Source organism: Leopardus geoffroyi, chromosome D4 (assembly GCF_018350155.1).
Source record: "Leopardus geoffroyi isolate Oge1 chromosome D4, O.geoffroyi_Oge1_pat1.0, whole genome shotgun sequence".
Classification (NCBI taxonomy): Eukaryota; Metazoa; Chordata; class Mammalia; order Carnivora; family Felidae; genus Leopardus; species Leopardus geoffroyi.
In genome coordinates, this window is record NC_059342.1 from 86,410,558 (window position 1) to 86,431,636 (window position 21,079).

Here is a 21,079-nt window from a genome sequence, read left to right on the forward strand (position 1 = left end):
AACCTTCAGGCGAGCCCTGTGTGGGTTCCCAAGGGAGTTGCAGCCTCTGGTCTCTGAGAACAGAGTAGAATGGTTGTTGATTTGCTGAGGCTGATGATGTGCCTTCTCCAGCCTGTCGACAGCCGGTCTGACTCTTGGCCTGAGTTGGGAAGCGGGGCTGTCATTGTGCTCTCTCTCCTCTTCCTTCTTTGGTCAGCCCTTCTCTCCTCCTTCATCTGCCTGGGTTGGGTTTGCAGGTTCTAGAGCCCTTTTTTTCCTACTCATCTTAAAAGTGGTTGGAGAGGCGCTTGGGTGGCTCAGTTGGTTGGGCATCGATTTCAGCTCAGGTCATGATCTTACGGCTCGTGCGTTCGGGCCCTGCATCGAACTCTGCTGACAGCTCAGAGCCTGGAGCCTGCTTTGGATTCTGTGGCTCCCTCTCTCTCTGCCCGTCTCTCTCAGAGCCATTCACCCTCTGTCTCTCCTTGAAAAATAAACATTAAAAAAAAAAAGTGGGTTGGAAAATTAAAAACAGGTTAAAAAATGCAGAGTAGTTAAAACTCAAAAGGCGTGTCCTTCAGAGCCAAGGGGAAGCACAATGGGGAGAGTCTAGCTAGGCAGGCGCCCCTTAAGATGCCAAAGCTCTTCATGTGCGGGACGTGCCACTGACTCGGCCCCGATCCCTCAGCAGAGCTCTGTACCTCTAGAGGCCCCACCGGAACGGAGGCTTGACCTGAGGACGTGGCCCAGGTGCACGATCACTCACCTGAAGGGAGCAGCCTACTTTCAGACAAGATGGCAAAAAAATCAACGATGGTTTCTGTTTTTTGCAAATTGAACCCCGGGGCTGTCATCAGTTCTCACTGGCGCCAAGGAACGTAGTGCTAATGACGCCAGTGCAGATTATGGTGCATTGTGGGAGCAGAAAGGACCTTCCCCAGTGAAGCGACCAATCCTATTTATGGTCTACAATCGTCTAATTGTTACCATCCGTCCAGACTGTCACTGGGAGTGGGGCCACTATGGTGTGTTTTCTGCAGGACCTGGCCATGGGCACGGATGCCGAAGGGGAGAAGATCAAGGACCCTATGAGAGCCATCGTCCCCATTCTGCTGGATGCAAATGTCAGCACTTATGACAAAATCCGCATCATCCTTCTCTACATCTTTTTGAAGAACGGTAGGAACGACCAGGCTGGAGAAGAAGGGATAGGTGCTCTCTTGGGCAAGTGAAGTGAGGGAGAGAGAGAAGACAAAGTAGGAAAGTTTAGGAGACACGGAAAGGCGTATTATTTAGTAAGGAGATCCCAGGGGCTCTTGACATTGGGAAAATGAAGGTAAATCAGTTGGAACTAGAATTGAATTCAAGAGTTAAGAAAGGTGAGGCATCTATGGAAGAGGACGGGTGGGGGCAGGGAGAGCCCACTGACAACAAAGCCAGTTTGTGAGGGCTTGTCCGCCAGGTGCTTTAACTTGCATCACGTTAGTACTCTCCACCTTTAAATAACTGATTTTTACCCACATCACAGTTGGGTTACCGTCCGCTGTGCAGATGGACACGGAGACTCTTGACTTTGATGTGGGCAGGGGTGGGCAGAAATGGCTGGGAAGCAGAAGACGGATGGAAATATAGACCATGATGGGGCAGTTGCTGAAGGTCACAGCCTGGGACAGAGTGGCTTGAGTGGAATGGAAATCCTGATTTTGTCTTCATCTTCCAGTAAAGTTGATGCGGTGAAGACTCATTTCTACTAATCCTGAGGAGGAGAAGGGGCACCATCCCCCCTCAAGCGATTGGCTCTGCTTCTGAGTGTGTGATGTGCAGTGGCTGGGTGTGGTGACAGGGGTTTTGTTCTCTCAGGCATCACTGAGGAGAACCTGAATAAACTGATCCAGCATGCCCAGATCCCCCCAGAGGACAGCGAGATCATCACCAACATGGCACACCTGGGGGTGCCCATCGTCACTGACGTAAGGGGCCAGTCTTGCATGTGGGGAGGGAGAAGCAGAAGGGAAGCTGGCATGTCTTTCTTATCTGTTCTCCCCTGAATTACTTAAGGTGGCTTAAGATACATACACTAAACATTGAGGAAGAGAAAACATAAAATCAGAGGAATAAAGGTATAGATGTAGTAAAATAGAAGTGAAACTCCCAGAACCAAGACGTGCACATCCAGGAGTTGCACAGAGTCATTAAATCTGCGTTGAGCCAGCCCCAGCCCGCGCCAGCTTCGTCCCCCATGTCTTGAGCTCGGTCCGGCCCTGTCTTTGCATACCTGGGTCCAGCATCTTCTGTGCGAGCGGGAGCACAGCACTTAGCATCAAGCGGGTTTGCCACTTGGTTTGTCACTGAGCCAGGCCAGGGCAGGGAAGCCTGACCATACAGTGTGCTCCAGAAGAGGCTGGGGGCCAGAGGACTCCAGAACTTGAGGAAGAGGCCCGAGCACTCTTTGGAGCTCTCTGCTAGGAACCTTCCCGTGCACCTGCTTCCTGTGAGGAGTCTCTCACTAAGCAGTGCTATAAAGCTAGAGTTGCAAATGCGCTTCTTTTGGAATCTCAGAGTCAGAAACTTTGTCCCAGAGCCCAGACCTGAGACCTGTAACGGGTGGTTGGGTGTTTTTTGACCCTTGTTCAAGAGGGACCCAAACGGGAATGGAGATGGCTTACCGATGCACCCCAGACTGTTGAAGCAGAAGCAAAGACCAGGTCCTACACAAAGCTGCCTTTTCTCCTATAATCGAAAACAAAACTTTTTTTTTAACTACCAGGATGTTTTTTTTTAATGGAGCTTCTGTGTTTGGCCCACATTTGCCATTTTCCATGGCTTTAAAGAACCGAGTTTGCTCCAAGGGGCACATGCTGGACCTTTCCAGGAAAACCTCTCCCACTTAGCCTCTGCTAGCGCTGACTCCGAAGGGAGTGCTCTGGAGCGATTTCCCGAGGCCAGTAGGGTCGCCGGGGCCCAGGTGACCCGTGACTCTGTCTAATTTTGTGTGTGTTTGTATTCAGTCCACCCTGCGCCGCAGGAGCAAGCCAGAGCGGAAGGAGCGCATCAGTGAGCAGACCTACCAGCTCTCACGGTGGACTCCGATCATTAAAGACATCATGGAGGTCAGCGAGGGAGGGGTGTGAGGATGTGTGTGGGACAGCCCGGGCCCAGAGCTCTTCACTTACAGGCCCAGAGGCCTCCAGCTTCACCTGATGTGGGGTGATGGTGACAGCCTGGGGTTATCTGTCCCTGAGGATCTGTACCCAGTCTCGGGGCTCATTTAGGCCCCATAGCCTTGTCCTGAGGGTTTAGGAAGAACAGCCCCCAGAGGCCGCTAGATGCAGATCCCCATGATCCATATGACTTAGCCCCATAGGAGAGACCCCTCAGTGGTGCCGTATCCAAAGAACCAAACACATCCCAGCATCTGCAGGTCACATGAGTCACAAACACCACACTAAGGGTGCGGGTATGGAGGGCTTTCAGGATTCACCCGAGCCAGCCCCTCCCTAAGCCTCCCTGTCAGTCAGGGACCCCACCCTGCCAGGCATGTTTCTGCCTCTGCTCTTCTGTTCACATCCATCCCTTGCCTGCAGTGCTGTCCCCTTCCACTTCTGAGCCCTGCCTTCCTTCAAAGTCCCCGTCAGGTCTCACCGTTTGCATACACCGCCCCCGTCTGACTGCCCAGCACCACGGAGCCGCCCTGGACTCCTGTAGCATGTATCGGAGATGCCCTTTACATATATGTATCTGCTCAGTGTTTGGAGTCAGCTCTTTATACCTTGGCCTGTGCCCTCAGCTGATGTGTCCTCTGGGCATAGCAGGTGTTTTGTATTTGTGAATGTGAGGTGTCCCTCTACTCCTCGCCTATAGCATGAAGAAACCCTGCTTAGAATCCTGCCCCACTGGATCTCCAGGGTGGGTCTTAGAGGCACCCTGTCCAGCTCCTGCTGTCCACAGGCGGACAAGACTGGGGTCCGGACAACGAAGGGGCTTTCCCAGAATTCCTTTGTCAATCCACGCAGTCCAGGTGTTCTGCTGAGTTATGAGTTAAAATAAGTGTATTTTAAATATATATAGTGAGTCAGCTTCCTATTTTTAAAACCCACAAACCAAAGGATGGGTGAACATGAGACATCTAGAAACCAATTGGATTTCTTTGTAATGTAATTAAAGCCCACCCCTCTGTCTCATTCGCTCCTTTGCTCTCTGCTCCCTTTTCCTACCCCGCTCCGCAGTCCCCTGGAAAGACATGTGCGTAGGCTTCACATGGTAGCTGCTAAGAGGAGTGGAGATTTCTAGGCAGCGGGAGGTGCCTAGCTGGCATCCACCCACTAGATGATTAGATCCTTGGAAAACTGAGGATGTAAAGTCTTGTCTTGCATGAGAGACAATGCCTGTGCCGAGTTTCTACAAAACTGGTGGCAAGTGTCAGGAATTTATTAGAATGCAACATTTATAACCTCACATAGATGTAAAAGGAAAAGAAAAAAATTGGAAGGGAAGCAAGAAAAATTAATGCACTTTTTTGGTCTTATTTGTTTATTTTGAGAGAAAGAGTGAGCGCTTGCAGGGAAGAGAGAACAGGAATCCTAAGCAGGCTCCACACTCAGCACAGAGCCCGACGTGGGGCTTGAGCTCACGGCCATGAGATCATGACCTGAGCCGAAATCAAGAGTCGGACACTTAACCGACTGAGCCACCCAGGCACCTCGTGGTTTGTTATTTATTTTTTATTTGGGGGAGAGCACAGGTGGGCTAGGGGCAGAGAGAAGGGGACGGAAGATCTGAAGCAGGCTCTGCGCTGACAGGCTGACAGCAGTAAGCCTGATGTGGGGCTCGAAATCATGAACTACGAGATCATGACCTGAGCTGAAATTGGTCCTCAACCACCCAGGTGCCCCTTGTTATTTTTAAGGTTTATTTACTGGGGCTGCTGGTGTCTCAGTCAGTTAAGCACCCAACTCTTGGTTTCAGCTCAGGTCATGATCTCACTGTGAGCTTGAGCCCCGTGTCAGGCTCCGTGCTGGCAGTGCAGAGCCTCCTTAGGATTCTCTTTCTCCCTCTCTCTGCCCCTCCCCTGCTCATGCGTGCTCTCTCTCTCTCTCTCTCTCTCAAATTAAGATTAAAAAAAAATTTTTAATAGAGTTTATTTAGTAATTTCTATACCCAACATTGACTCGAACTCACAACCCTAAAATTAAAAGTCACATGCTCTTCTGATTGAGCCAGCCAGGTGCCCCATTGCAGTTTTTGTTTGTTTGTTTGTTTTTCAACTGCAAGGTCGTTAAGGTCTTCTTCATGAGCAGACCTACGGACTTTTCTCCATGTCCATGCTGAGTGCCGTTTTAGGCACGTGCAGCAGGCAGCAGGGCAGAGGAGCTCTAGTTGCAGATTCGGCCATGTCGCTTTGCCAAGTGACTTGTTCCTTGAATCATCTTGCCTTGGTTCTGTCAGCCCTTCCCAAACAGAAGGCAAGCCTAGTATCTGTCTCTTTTCTTTCCAGGACACTATTGAAGACAAACTCGATACCAAGCACTACCCGTATATCTCCACCCGCTCCTCTGCCTCCTTTAGCACCACCGCGGTCAGGTGAGTGGGAGTCCAGAGCAAGCAAGTGGGAGAAGGGGGGCCGTCGCTGGGTGGTTGTCGGCCGCACGGTGGTCCTGGTATGACACAGCATCCACAAGAACCCTCCCCTGGCTTCTCGCCACAGCCAGAGTGCAGGCCTGGTGCTTGGAGCAGCCCATGAGGCCCTTCACTCTCCAGCTTCCCACTCCTCTCTGACTCATCCCTTACTCCTCCCGTTTTTCTCTCCACTTCTGCCACGCTAGCTGCCTCCTCTGCCCGTGTCAGGCATACTTCTGCCTCAGGACCTTTGCACTTGGCTTTACCCTCTGCCTCAAACGATCTGTCCCAGTACATTTTCAGGGCTTGCCTCTTATCTCCTTCAGGCCTTTAAAATCAATGGTTACTTTGCCCCCGTCTTCTCTAACTACCCTGTTTTAACATCGCACTACACTAGTGTTCCTAGCAGCATTATTCATAATAGCTCAAAAGTGGAAACAACCTAAATGTCCATCAGCTGATGAATGGATAAACAGAACATGGCATACTCATACAATGGAATATTATCCAGCCAAAGGAATGAAATACTGACACGTGTTCCACGGATGAAGCTTGGAAACATTGCACTAAGTGCAAGAAGCCAGTCACAAAAGTCCACATGTTGTGTGATTTCATTTGTTTGAAATGTCCAGAATGGGCAAATCTGTAGAGATAGGAAGTAGATTAGTGGTTTCCAGGGACTGGGGAGGGGGGTGGGGTGGGGGAATGGGAAGGGACTGCTAAAGGGTATAGGGCTTCTTTTTGGGGTGATGAAATAGTCTAAAATTGATTGTGGTGATGGTTTGCAATTCTGCGACTATACTAATAAGCATTGAATTGTACACCCTTTTTTTTTTTTGAAGTTTATTTATTTGGGGCGCCTGGGTGGCTCAGTCGGTTGAGTGTCCGACTTTGGCTCGGGTCATGATCTTACGATTCGTGAGTTCAAGCCCCCCACATCAGGCTCACTGCTGTCAGTGCAGAGCCAACTTTGGATCCTCTGTTCCCCTCTCTCTCTGTCCCTCCCCCACTTGTGCCCTTTCAAAAATAAACAAATAGTTTTTTTTAAGTTTATTTAATTATTTTGAGAGAGAGAGAGAGAGAATCCCAAGCAGGCTCACGTACCTGGTGACACTCCATACTTCTGTCCCTGGTTCTCCAACACTGTGGGTTTTCTTAGTTGCCTGTGGTGCCTTCCAGGGTCTGTTTTCAAAAGCTTTTCCTCTTGTTCCCCTCTTTGCCACGCATCTGGAAACCTTCCTGCTGTGCCCTGTGGTGGCATCGGAAGGCATTTTGCCCCTAGACTCTCATTGGCCTCCCTCATCGGTGTGGTCCAGGCTGTTCCCTGGCCCACAGTGGCATCAGTTACTTTTCCTGAGGTGGCAACCTCAGAGCCAGGTGCTACTCGGTTTTTGTCTGTCAGCAAGAGCTTGACGTGACTCCTGAGAACATTTCAAGGCTGAATGAACATTTGAGCTTGGAACAGGAGCGCCACTAGCTCCAAAGAGGGCATCCCGGGGCACCGGAGTAGCTGGCAGTTCCCAGGATGAACCCTCCACATGTACCTCTCTATCCCTGCTCCTGCTGTGCCCACCCATCTTTGTCCCCCATGCCCGGCCTGCTGGCCTCACTTTTAGACCTTCCCTTGGGCCCAGGCCGGAGGTCTGTGGCACCTGTGGCATTATGCATCCCCTCTGATGCCAGTAGGCCAAATGTTTATTGCCAACATTGGAGCAAAATACGAAATCCCCAGTGTTGCCCTGGCCAGGCCGGTGACAATGGCACACTGTCAGATGATTCTCTCTGTGTTGGCCCACGTGCGCCCCTGGTACCTTCAGGATTTTGGAAAGTGACTTTAATGCTGTCGTAGTCAGGGAGAAGGGCAGAGATTTCGCTAGAGACTTGGCCTCCTTGTTTTGCTTTGATTTTTGTTTTCTTTTCCCCATTTTCTTAACCTGGAAGCAACCCATTTCTCATTGTTCCTGAGGACAAGGTGAAGACCTACTAACAGAAGCCCAGGGGCAGAGGAGACACCTTTGGGAACTGTCCCACCACCGAAATGCCTGTCTTTCAGGGGGCAGCTCAGTGTCACGTCTTCTGGGAAGACTTTTCCAATGATGCCCAGATGACGCTAGAAGGCGTGCATGTCCCTGTGGCACCGAGCCCCTCCATCGCAGCACGATCCTGACCTTCCTTCTCCCCGCCCACCCCAGTTAAACCGCGAGCTCTCGGTGGGCATGGCTGAATCTCGCCGAGGGTTGGCACCTTGGTGCTGGGGGAGGCCCTGATCAGGTGAGGTGCTCGCTGCGTGAATCAGGGTGTACCAGCCTGAAGACGGGCCTTGACTCCATCATCACCGCTCACTGCCAGCAGAGTGTCCCAGACAAGCCTAGAAACCTGTACGCTGGAGGGCGGAAGCTGACGACTATCACGAGGGGCAAAGCTGTGGAAGGTGACACGTCACACTTGAAAGCTGACTTGAGCCTGCCTGTCACCTACATGCTTCCAAGAGAGTGACGAGGTCACAGCATGGGTAGCCCAAGCACTTGATAATTTGCACAGCAGTTCAGTTCAACCAACACTTACTACTACTCTGTTTTGGTCACTGGTGTACAGAGCGAATGTGTAAACAAGTCATTGAGGTATGAAGTGATAAGTCCTCTGAGTGCAGATAAACATAATTAATCTCTCTCTCTCTCTCTCTCTCTCTCTCTTCCCCCTTCCTCCTCCCCCCGCCCCCCCCCTCCCCCCAGCGCCCGCTATGGGCACTGGCATAAGAATAAGGCCCCAGGGGAGTATCGCAGTGGTCCCCGCCTCATTATTTTCATCCTTGGGGGCGTGAGCCTGAACGAGATGCGTTGTGCTTATGAGGTGACCCAAGCCAATGGAAAGTGGGAAGTGCTAATAGGTGAGTGGGGGCATGTGTTCTAGAGGGAAGGGGCTGCTTCATCGCACTTCGATCCATTCCATGCTTTGGTGTTTCATTCTGTCTTCACTTCTCCATTGCCCCTGCGAAACATAGTCTCTAGACACGTTCGGGGACGGCAGCAAAGGGGCGAAGGGTTCTTTCCTCGTGTCTGCACTGTGTCTCATGGTGAGAGGCAGCTGCAAGCGGTGGAAAGTGCCTGATCACAGACACCGACAGACCCAGGCTCCCATTCTTGCTCGGCCACTGCCAAGTGGGTTACCTTGAGCAAGCACCCCACCTCTCCATGCTGCGATTTCCTTACCTGGCCAAATGGGGTTGTGAATACCCGCTTACAGCTTTGTACTAGGCCCGAGGTGGGACTTGTCTCTTTGCTGGCATTGGGCCTCCTGTTCAGAAGACGCTCAGTGAATGGAAGGTAAATTATCGCCCCCTCCTTTACCTGTCAGTTGCAGATAGACAGACACAGTGTGTGGGCAGATACTGCCCGAAACACACGGGCCTGACTCCTGGACTCTGCTGAGGGTTCCCCATCAATTCCGGTTCCTACGACTCCTAGGTGTGCTATGTACCCTTTCTGGTATTTCCTGCTGGTTTTCCAGAAGAAAGGAAGCAACTCGTTAGACCTGACTTAATGCAGCGGAAGATTTTATACCTTTTTCCTGCCTGTAGGAGCTTCCAGTTTCTAGGGCTGGAAGGGGAAGAGTGAGCTGAGGAAAATCACGCTTTCTCCAGACGCCTTCCTTTTGCCCCGTCTTGCCCTTAACAAAATGGATTTGCACCTGCCTGGGGCTGCCTCTTGACATTGACTGACCCAAGGCTATGAGCACATACTGCCCAGGCCTTTCCCCTGATCTCTAGAAGATGTGTCAGTTTTACACCCCTACTTCGGGGTGACCAAATTCCAGTGTGCCCGGCGCTCTCAGAGTGAGCAGGTCCTACAGACCAGTCCACGTGGCCATTCCTGGTTGTGTCAAGATGGACCTGTTACTGTCAACCCCCTTTCTAAATACCACACCATTCAGTGGAGAGATTGGATATCCTCTCCCTCCCCTCCCCACTCCCTGGAGCTTCCCCGGCGCGTCACCCTTTCTCTCCGTATCGTTTTTTCCTTTTTGTTACATAGACGCTGGGATAAAGCTCTCTCTGTCCCCTGCTCGTGTGTATGTTGCATGCACGTGTCGGAGAACTCTCAGCTCAAACACAGCTTTGCGGGGCCGAAGCTGTCACAGCCAGGCTTTGGTGTAAATTTCCCTCTTCAGCTTTGGTCCTGACTTGCAGTTCCCTGTTGGGGGGGTGGAACCCTGGGGAGATAACGGTGCCCGTGCAGATCCACGGAGGGGCCTTGCGCAGACAGCTGACGTCCGCAGTGTGGCCTCACCCGCTTGGTGCATGCCAGCTGTCCTTGCGGCCTGTGTGCGTGTGCACGTGCGCGTGCTCGCGTCTTGCTTTCTCATACCTCATTGGCTGCATAAAACGTAGGCCTAACTTGGCATGTTCCTGTAACGTACCTTTGTTCAAGCAGTCAGCTGGCCTCTGTTCTCCCGCAGGTTCTACTCACATTCTTACTCCCACCAAATTTCTCATGGACCTGAGACACCCCGACTTCAGGGAGGCCTCTAGGGTATCTTTTGAGGATCAGGCTCCAACAATGGAGTGAGAGCCAAAGAAACAAAGTAAAAGCAGCTTATTACAGAAAAGAAACTCTTCCACTCTGAAGGGTTTTCTTTGATTATTCCGTCACTCTTTTTCTTTATTTTTCCCTTTTCAGTTTATTTATTTGATTTCCTTTCAACGAGAAAATGCTTGCAGTTCTTAACACCGATTGAAAATGTGTCCGATGCTGCCTTCACAGACCCTGCCGCGAGAGCCTCTGGGCCCCGGCCTGCCAGCTCACTCGTGCCCTGGGTCACCTGCTGCTCAGTCAGGCAGTGCAGCCCCCTGGGTCGTAAACCAAAAATGATCATGACTGCTATGACCAGTCCTTCGGAGGGACTGGAAGCCGAGGGATGCCGGAGGCACGGCACGCAGGCCTACCGGCCCGGGGTGTATCTGTGGGCACCAGGCAGGGAACGCGTAGCGTCCCCCTTGTGACATGGTGTGGGAAGTTGTGAGTGAGGCCAGTAGGCGTTCAAGGGACTGGCCTGTCCTGTCCAAGAAGGCAGAACTCCAGTGGAGAGATCCATGGGCACCTGATCGTGGGGAAGGCTCATTGGAGTGCGTCAGGATAGACTCCACGTCAGTGGTAGTTAGACACGTAAATTCCTTTTTTCCGGGGCAGGCACTCGTCCCAGGCAACTGTTGCTAAGGGGTGACAGGGTCACGAGCCACCACGTACTTGATGAACTCCAGCCACCAGTGGAAATCTCATGTCTCGTGTTCATCTGGGGAAGATGGCCCTTCGTAGTCATTTACTCTCTCAGTAGTTGCTTTTATTTTCATTCTCCTGTGGGTTTTTTTCCAGGGTTGAGTTATCACACCCCTCTCTCTCACTGAAGTCTGTTAGTGAGATCTGAGAACCTTTGGGTAAAAATCTGTTCTTAACGCGGTGTGCTGTTCGAAAGAGCGTCTTCTCTCTCCCACCATGCTTGTGCCTTTACCTGTTACCCAGGAACCGGCATCTGTCTGGTGGATTATCCAGACTTTATTCTCATCCTCATCCCTCCCCCTCTCTTGCCGTCCCTCTTATGTCCCGGGAACCTCCTGTGAAGTGTTAAGTGGCAGACGCATACTGAAGAACTCCATTGTAGCATTAGTTATTCTGTAGTTTCCTCACACAGCCTGTGAGGAGGCCACACTCTGTGCACCTGCCCTCATGTACTGCACCGATGACGTCCCTGCCCCTCTCCCGCCCAGACTGACATGCGGCCTGGTGAGTCCGAGAGCATGAGTCACCTGGAGCAGTCGGGAGGCCTAGACTCTTGCCCCAGTCCTGCCAGGAGCACGTGTGGGACTGCAGGAGGTCCTTCCCCCGCCCCCCAACCAGGGCACAGAATGCAGAATGCTGGGGGGCTGGGTCCTGGATCGCAGGGCCCCAGGTCCTGAGCTCTGACCACCTAATTCAGCAACTTGGATCGGGTGCCTCAGCGCTTGCGGTCCTGCCCTCGTGCACCTGTGCTCTCTGGTACACCTCAGGGGACTGGGCTGTGAGAGCCATGACCAGGGTGGGGGGGGGGGCACCGGAAGCATGCTTGTTTGTATAAAGAGAACGTGCTCCATCCAAAACGGGACTCGCTCTGAAGGTCGGGACAGGCAACTGTGCGCTTTGTCTCCTCTCCTTCCTGTGGCCGAGAGACGGCTCCCCCGGGGCACTGGTGAGGGGAGAAGCAGCACGTGGGTCACCTGCACGGTGCGGGGCGGGCTGGCCGTGGCCCTGCGCTGCCTCCCTCTAGACAGTGCCGCCAGTGGGCAGTGGATAAAAGCAATTGTGAAGAACACAGCCATTCTTTAGAAGCATCTTGGTTGCTTGGTAATCAGAGACATCTGGTTCTGTGTGCAGATGGCAGGGAGGTGATCGGCATTTGCTGCAGGATGTATTTTCAGACTTACGGAAGGAAAGATGTTCAGTCCAGCCTTTGGTGGTGGCAGACCACTTGCAGGGTCTGAAAGACCTGCAAACCCAGAGCCCGGGGGCTCCAGCTAGGATTCACTCTGCGATCCCCTGCCCAGAAGCAGCCTGTCCTTTGCAGGCTGGTGTTCTTTGTTTTGTGCTCAGTCAGCATAGGTTCTCGGCTGCCATCTGAGCAAAGAACACAAATACTCGAGTTGTGTACTCGTGGCTTCTGAAATGCTTTTTGGGGCAGTGTCGTGTTTTAGAGAGTTCCTTTAGGAAAAAGCAAGGCACGGAGCCCTAATCCCAGGGAGGTCAGAAGACAGATGAAAATCTGACTTGCCTCCTTCTGTTGTGATTGTCCGGTGACCAGAGACTAGGACAGTGTGGGCCAGGAGCAGGACAGGTTGTCTCCGCCCAGAGTCGATGTCTGCAGTTGTCTGCAGCAACTTAGCTTCTAGGAGATGAGTTTTCCTGCTCGGCAGTGAACGAGAGCATCCCTTGCCGGCTCCCTGCGTGGATGCCAGCGCCCACTGATCCTCCGGCCCCTCTCTCCCCCAGGTGCCGGGTGAAGGGGGCCGGCTGGGCAGCCGGAGTGCACAGGTGTCCCCAAGCCTCACTTCCATTGCATTAATCAGTCGCCTCCATGTTGTCCAGAAGTGAAGTCTTTGCTTTAGGTTCTCACCCCAAGCTCTGGGGGAGGGTTGTGTTAAAAGTACCAGCCTTGAGGGAATGTCCAAGAGGCTATTGGAAGCCGGTGGAAGAGCCACACACAGCACTTGCACTTCAGAAAAAGGTTTGTTTTTTTTATATTGAATATTTCACTTTATTCCCAGTTGGAGTCAGACAAGTCTCATGTTTCAGTGGGGCTCAGATTTGAATCTGTACCCAGAACCAACCCATTGCCCAGCTGCTATTTGAGCACTCACTTGCATGTCCCCTCCTGGGGCCGGGTGCCCAGAAGCGACACCGACGGCATGACGTCTGGGCCCGGCCGTGCCACCAAAGGGCTGCAAACGTGCCCCCTGCCGCTCTGGGCTTCATTCTCCCACCTTCAGGACGTGGGCTGGCCAGGAGCGTGTTTCCAAAACCTGGCAGATCAGCAGACTCTCCTGGATTGCTCTTGAATGTACACCCTCCCTGGTGCCCCCCCCTCCCCCCGGGTCTTCGGAGTCCGTAGGTCTGTGTTGGCCAAACCCAGGGATGCCTAGACCAGCTGACCTGATTTTCAGATTCTGTCAGAGAGGAAGGATTTTGTCCAGGCAGAGCTCTGGCCCACAGCTTTGACAGCCCTTTGGGTGACTTCGTTTTTGGAGACACCCACTCACATTTCTCAGTCTTGCAGTCATGTAGCATAAGAGGGATGGACCCTCCGTTGCGGTTCTGGAGAACCGACGTGGGCCCCTGTGGGTTCTAAATGTGGGTTTGCGATATGTGTATCCCAAACGCACCCAGCTCCGTTCGCGGTATTTGTGGTGGTGAAAACCTTGACCAGGACATTAAAACAGTACAGATGACTCAGTGGCAAGAATTGGCTCTCGGGGGATTCGGATCAACAACAGCTGGTCTGAATCCTCTAAAGACACCCAGTGAGTTAGGGTCCAGGAGTTCCTGAGCCTGTTGCAAAGATACTTGGCCCTGGAAGTTTTCTTCTTTCAGTCAGACTGGGACCACCAGATGGTCAGCCGTCAGGTGATGGAAATTCTAGAGCATGGATTCCTTGATCTCTTTTTGGCCTCCCTCAGGCCGTGGATTTGCCTGCAAGCAGGGGTCAGGAGCAGCTTGGGTATCTGCTCAGAGGCTCCCTTTTGATTTTTCCTCTCAGTCGAGTCTACTGTCTCATTTCCTGGAACTCAGCTAGATGGCTGCGGGAGGGCCTTAGGGACGGTTTCTCCAGCGTGTTGCCTTTACCTGGAAAACCCCCAAATTGATTCTGCACAGAGTACCCAGCTGTCTTTCCGGGTGTAGATGGGCAGGCTGCATGGAATTGAGGTTGGGAAGGCCCTCATTCTGGCAGTGGTTCACTGTTCAGAATTTGGCAACGTTTATTCCTGTTTTCTCATTTGGGGAGTAGTCTTTGACCTTATTTTAGGACCAGTAGGAAGATCAGTGAGGTCAGAGAAATGAGTGTACCTTGGGGGAAGGTGGTCCTGTAAAAAGGCCCAGGGACATACTGCTGAAGGCCGCGTGGCCTTCGCTGAAGGAGCCTCGGGTCTGCAGAGCAATGGGTTGGCTTTAGAGCGCAGGGGCTGGTGGAGGCTATAAGCTCAGCACCTCTGGGAAGTAGCCGCGGACTGGTTCCTCAGGACAGTGACAGGGTGACTAGAGCTTGAACGCTGGAGGACAGGAGGTTGGAAGAAGCGAAGCCTCTCATGCTAGAGAGGGCTTCACAAGCTTTCTGCCGGTCCAGACTTGACCAGGAAGGTTCAAGGCCTGCAGTCCCAGCAGTCACGCGTCAGCTGAGCACACAGTGGTCAAAGGCATAGGGACCCTGGTATTCGGAATCACCCCCGACAAGCCAGCCAAAGCCTTCTTTTGCCTACCGTCAGGGTGGCAGTCTGGCACCCTGGTGGTTTCTGTCCCCATTCCCTCGCCTGCACCTCCAGGGAGGCACATTTTCAAGTACGGGTCTCTTTTGTTCAGTTCTTCTCTCCCACCGGGACCTCTTTCTTTGAAGCCCACTGCTGCATGTGTACAGGCCTCATGTTCACGCACCAGTCACTTCTGTTCTGTTTGATTAAAGTCCATGTCCAAACCACACGGTCCATGCATCTTTTTTTTACTGCACTTATTAGATTCTCTCTCTCTCTCTCTCTCTGTCTCTCCTTATGAAAAAGGACTTCATTTATTTTTTAATTTTTTTTTTTAATTTTTGCAGTAGAAGTATATCTAATTCCATTAGCTTAAATTTTTTGCAAGCATTTCTAATCTCTTACAATGTGCGGTCTCTGCAAGGTAAGGCCTCAGGTACCCTGGCCCTTTCCCTTTCACACCTGAGGTCCCGCCCATCAGGGCAGCACCAGCCGGCTGGCTCCCAGAGGTCAGTGGCTTCCCCAGGGTGCCCTGCCCATCACTTCCTCCCTAGCAGGCGCCATCCTTTCCACACACAGCCCCCTACCGACCCCACCCCCTCCCCAGCCTTCCCCTGCCATATGGTTTGGAATTTCTCTCCCCGGCTGGCTTCGCCTCGAGTGCAAGAGAGAATCAGAAACGCAGCTGCCCCGTCCCCTGGCAGATGGCACTGAGCCCAGATGGAGAGGCGGGCGGGCTCCTTCCTTGGTACAGCCTGGGACCATGCCTAAGTCAGAGGATGTGTTTTGTTTATCCACGGTCCCCAGGTGCCTCCCAGGCCTATTGTGATGTGGACCCAGCACCCAATCCCCACCCCCCTCCCTGCTTCCACTAGACCCAGACCAGGGTGAGGGCGGGGGAACAGATGCAGATCTGGGAACTGAAGGGCAGGAAAGGAAATGCGGTAGAGCCTGGAGCCAGCAAGCTCACTGTCTTTTCTGCCCCCCAGGATCCACGCACATTCTCACCCCACAGAAACTGCTGGACACGCTGAAGAAACTGAATAAAACAGATGAAGAAATAAGCAGTTAAACAAATAAGCCACCCCTCCAAAAAACGAACCCTATTCCCACAGTGCTCCGCAGCCCCTGCTGCTGCCCGCCTCGGTTACTTTGCTGACCCTGTCCCTCCACTGCCTCCCCCAGCTCTGCACGCCCTGGACGGCACTGTCGCCGCTGCGTTCTCGTGTTTAATGATGCCCTCTTCCTGTGTGAAACGAGAAAATAATGCATTGTGTTTTTTAAAAAGAGTATCCTCTATATGTGTCCTAAGGGGAGAAGTTCCTGTGTAAGGGACATACTGCTGGAGAAGTTGTGGAACTGTCTAGAATGAGTGGACACCTTCTCCCCATTACTATGATTCCCTGACCTTGTACATAGCCCAGTGTGACATGCGCAGATTGCTTGAGTATGGGAAGGTAGACGTTTGGGTGTTTTACAAAATCTCTTTTGGGTTGTTCCTGTTCTTTTCGGGAATCCCAGAGATGTCTGTTCCTGGAGTATTTCAAACTGAGGATTAATCTGTGGTCTCCACGCCAGTCCTTATCTACCCCTCAGCCTGCTCTCGTCCAGATACGCTTGGCGGTGAATATCAGGCGACATCGTGTGAGGTCCGAGCTGGAAGTGACCTCTTTGGCTTCCCCGGTGGCTCGTCCTCCCCAGGGGCCGTGGGAGGGGCTAGAGGTCCGTGAAGTCAGGCTGGGTGCTGGCTGGCGTGCGGCCTGTCACCGCTCCTTCCCTGGCCCGCGTCCACAGCGCTGTGATCCCAAGGGAAGTAGTCTTGGGGCCTGAGTCACAGGGCCCCAGCAAGTGAGCAGCAAGCTCCCGCCAGGACCTTTGTCTCTTGGAGAAGCAGTTAGGCTGGGGTTTTTGGCCAGACCTTTCCTTTCCCGGGCACCACCACCCCTACCGAACTTCTGTTTCTCAGTGGGGTCAGCATGGATGGTGCTCGAGGGCCAGGAACGGACGAGGATGGGACGGGTAATGCAGGCTCCTGGGCAGAGGGCCCTTTCTTGCAGAGAAGGGTCTGCACGCCTAAGACTTCAAACCGCCAGGAGAACAGCCTGTTGAATTTATGCAGACTCTGTTCAGATCATCCTCAGTTTAAGATACTAAATGATACTTTATTTTGTGTAGCGTGGGGTCATTTGTCGTCGTGGTTGTAAGAGAAAATGATCATTTTATTCTCTGTATAACACTTAGCTCTAGAGCAAAAATGAAAGAAGCAAATGCAGAAAGGGTGTCTCGTCATCCTCTAGACTCAGCAGCAACTCCGTTCTCCGATGGTGAGCGCACCACGTGTGCTGCTGCTGTGGTCATGAAATACAATGACAGTGGAAGTCACAAAAATGTCCCCTGCCAAGCCCCCCCGCTGCCCTTTAACCCCTGCCAACCGTGTGCATATTACTGTCTCGTGATGTCCTTGCAGACGTGGTGAGTGCTAGTTCCACGCGGCCGCCCGCTTTCCTTTCAGAGCGCACTCCTCGCCCTCCCCGTTGGATGCTTTGTGGTGTTTTCTCAAGGCTTTGAAATCTCCCCTGCTCACTCGCATTAGTTTTCAGGCCTCTTCTGTCTCCCTTCTCCCCCTTAAGATACCTTGTTTCCTTAGGACAGAACTGTAGGTGCTCGCACTGGTTCGTCTCCTGCTGTCCCTGCTTGTTCTGTCCCCTCCCCTTGACCAGACAGGGCCCACAGTTCGGGGCCTTGTTTGTCAAACATGTTGGGTTTCCTCTCTCTGTTATTTATATAAAAATAATTTATCAAAAGAATATTTTAAAAAAGCTAGTCTGTCTTGAAACTTGTTTACCTTGAAATTATCAGAATCTCAGTGTTGGAAAGTATTGAAGCACAAACATGTATCATCTCTGTACCGTTCTGTACTAAAGCACTCAGTCTAATAAATAAATCGATCCGCACCCATTCACGGTGTCCGGGGCGTCTCCTGGTTTGGTTTCACTTTGGGGAGTGGAAGGAGAAAGGCTTCTGCCGTGGTCTGTTGCAGATGAGACCGCCACCCCGGCTGTGGCCTGGAGTCTTCTGGATCCCCAGTCAGCATCACTCATAGTAAGATCTGTAACAGCTGGGGCGCCTGGTGGCTTAGTTGGTTAAGCATCTGACTTCGGCTCAGGTCAGGATCTTACAGTTCACGAATTTGAGGCCCGCGTTGAGTTCTCTGCTGTCAGCACAGAGCCCACTTTGGATCCTCTGTCCCCCTCTCTGCCCCTCTCCCACTTGTGCTGGCTGTCTCAAAAATAAACATTAAAAAAAAAAAAAAAAAAAAAGATCTGTAACTGTCTCACATTTTAGGACAGTCCACGAAGCTTGTCTTGGGCCCCGGGCAGCAACAGGACTCAGCTTGTGGACAAGGGAGCTCTTCCTTGTCTTCTCTCTCCTTACCTGGAGTGTCTCTCTAGCTCGGAGACTGTAGCTCCGAGACTGCAGGCCTCCATCTTGCAGATGCTGCCTGCTCACTGGCAGTGTATTTAGGGCGTGCAAGGAGGTCAATTTATCAACCTTCCCGTTCTCCTCTCTTCCTGCTGCCACACCCTCTGGCCTCATGAGCTCTCCCAATCAGATGGGGGGGTGTGTTCTGCTGCTCTGGAAGCCGGTTCAGAACCTGGGCAGGTTCAGAACCCGGGCAGACGGAGATGGGTTTGGCCCAGCGTGGGGAGTAGACGCTTGAGTTAGGGTTGGGGTCACACCGGAAACTTGCTGGCATAGGAGGCACAGGGGAGTGGGATTCTTTAGGAACTTCTGATTCTAGTCTTTGGTCCCCAGTGACTGCCTCATTCAAATCCTGATCTTCAAGGCATGAAGACTCCTAACAACTGGAGGCCAGTTGGTGGAAGTTCTACCTCTTCGACCCAGCTGGCTGCTGGTGAGACTAGCCTGATAGGTAATGATGCCAGTGACCATTTACTGAGTTCCTGCTCCGCGCCAGACCCCTCACGTCCTGTGTCTCTTGGGTGAGCCCCCTCCCAGTTTTACAGGCGAGGAAGCCACGGCCAAGAGCGATGCAGTTAACCCACAAAGCCCACTCCAGCTGGGGGGCATCAGACACTCATCGTCTTAGGGCGGCAGTTGCTGCCCCAGTAACCAAACCTTGGAATGAGATCCAAGATCAGAATGTTTAAATTCTAAATTGTTCTGGGGGCACCTGGGTGGCTTAGTCGCTTGTGTGTCCGACTTTGGCTCGGGTCATGATCTCATGGTTTGTTTGAGCCCCACATCAGGCTCTGTGCTGACAGTGCAGAGCCTGCCTGGGATATTCTCTCTCTCTCTCTCCTCTCTCTCTTAAAATAATAAACTAAAATAAATAATTCTAAATTGTTCTAAACTGAGTTTACATTAAAACAAAGTGAATGCTGTTGGCTCCTTCCTTCCAGGGCTACGCATACCCTCCAGGCCCATAGTAGTGGCTTGTTAGTCTCTTCCTGATTGTTTCTGACCTGCTCTGACCCAGGGTTTCTGCCACCTGTCTCCATTCCACCGCCCCCCCCCCCCCATCCCCCGCACCGAGGCAGAGACCTGGCCCATTTTATGCTCCTGGCAAGAGTCCTGGTTCTTTTGTGTTTACACAGCACAGATGGAGCCTGTGGGCCGCTCCTCCAAAAAGTCTCCAGTGGTGTTAAATATTCTTGGGAGGGACGGGCGGTTCTGAAACCAAAGCAGACGATGCTGAACCAGTAACTGAGCAATCCTAAAAAGACAGGTCAAGGGCTGTAGCCAGTCACTCTGCCTTTCCAGGGGGCCAGGTCTAGGCTGGGTGGGGGTGGGAGGGGCGGGTCTCAACCAGGCCCTGTCAAGGGGCCTGTACACCCATCTCAGTGTGATACCAGGCGTTCGCTCCTAAGAGACAGAATGGCAGAGTGACTAAGAGCACAGACCTCGGCCTCGGGCAGGCCTGGGTGGAATCCACTCAGTCTTGTCCTACGTGACCCTGATGAGGGACTTTGCCCCTCCTGCGAGGGACGCCTGTGGACGGGTGATGCTGGGCTGGCCCATGGTAAGTACAAGAAGCAATCGATCAGTGCTGATGGTGCTGCTGCTGATCCCCAGCCACGTCTGTGGGGAGAAGAATAAACATGCCCATGCACTAGCGGGGGAAGCATAGGTCCGTCAGCTAGAGAAGGGGTAAACTGCGGCTACTCTGGCAGTTACAGATGGGTGCCCTACACCTGTCCACATGAATAAATCTCCAGAACGGTGTCGAGTGAAAAGATGAAGTTCCAGAAGGACACATACGAATGATGCATTTATATAAGGTTTTAGAACTGCATAGAGAGCTACATAATGCTATGGATACGTATGTTGTAAATGTGCAAATGCTTGCACGAGAATGATAACCAAAATTAGGGGGCCTCCTGGGTGGCTCAGTTGGCTAAGCGTCCGACTCTTGATTTCTGCTCAGATCACGATCTCCCGGTTGTGAGTTCAAGCCCCGTGTCAGGCTCTGTGCGGATGGTGTGGAGCATGCTTGGGATTCTCCGTGTCCATCTCTCTGCCCCTCTTACCCCTCAATCCCGCTTGAGCTCTCTCTGTGTCTCTCAAAAAATAAATAGGGGCACCTGGGTGGCTCAGTCGGTTGAGCGTCCAACTTCGGCTCAGGTCATGATCTCGCGGTTTGTGGGTTTGACCCCCGCGTCGGGCTCTGTGCTGACAGCTCGGAGCCTGGACCCTGCTTTGGATTCTGTGTCTCCTTCTCTCTCTGTCCCTCCCCCCGCCTTGTGCTATCAAAAATAAAATGTAAAATAAATAGTTTTTAAAAATTAGGATGGTGGCTACCCATGAGGCAGAGAGGATGGTTACTGTTGTGTTAACCTTATATCCACAATCACAAAAGGAATCAGTGGTTTAAACTAGTACTTTACTGAATCAAAAAATATATAGGTAATAATTCTAACTGTAGCTAATAAGTATTGAGCAATTATTATGGCAGGCATGAGTGTCTTCTATTTTGCTGAATCTTCTCAATTCTAGGAGCTAGATGTCATTATTAACCCCACTGACAGATGGGGAAGCAAACCTTGAGCAAACCTCAAGATCATGACCTGAGCCAAAGTCAGATGCTTTGCCGACTGAGCCACCCAGGCGCCCCCAAATGGTTGTTTTCTGAAGCCACTCCTCTTAATTGCTCTCTACCGAGATCTCCATTGGTTTGGACAACGCCCTTACACACGGGAGTTTTTGAAGTTCTGATACAAATAAAGTCAGCTCCCCAGGGCAGAACCGTGGAGCTCCTTGTCCTTCCCTGCCTGTTTTTCCCCAGGGCAGAACCCATGAACCACTGCACCCAAGCTGGGAGCCAGACCTACTTTTCCTGGAGTGACCGTGCTCTACAAGTGAGAACTAGGAGGTGGCAGCCCCTGGTCTTCTCAGCTTGCTCCCGCAGGTGGGGAACCCCCACCCTATGGGCCAACCGCGGTGGGGGCCATCAAGGTCCAAGTATTCCCAGCTTGC

At 52.3% G+C, this 21,079-nt stretch overlaps 1 protein-coding gene across 3 annotated transcripts in view; it reads left to right on the top strand.

Moving 5' to 3' along the window:
* The window catches only part of STXBP1 (syntaxin binding protein 1), a 75,152-nt gene extending 57,613 nt beyond the window's left edge, over positions 1-17,539 (top strand). Inside the window, exons 14-20 of one of the 3 annotated variants that reach the window (XM_045469794.1) lie at positions 1,020-1,158; positions 1,840-1,949; positions 2,988-3,089; positions 5,474-5,559; positions 8,328-8,482; positions 10,051-10,176; positions 15,571-17,539. In XM_045469794.1, the coding sequence (XP_045325750.1) occupies positions 1,020-1,158; positions 1,840-1,949; positions 2,988-3,089; positions 5,474-5,559; positions 8,328-8,482; positions 10,051-10,160 (702 nt within the window). In that variant the 3' untranslated portion in view covers positions 10,161-10,176; positions 15,571-17,539. The remainder of the gene's footprint in view (positions 1-1,019; positions 1,159-1,839; positions 1,950-2,987; positions 3,090-5,473; positions 5,560-8,327; positions 8,483-10,050; positions 10,177-15,570) is intronic. The other 2 variants (XM_045469795.1, XM_045469797.1) reach the window with 2 other exon arrangements.
* The last annotated feature ends 3,540 nt before the right edge of the window (positions 17,540-21,079 follow it).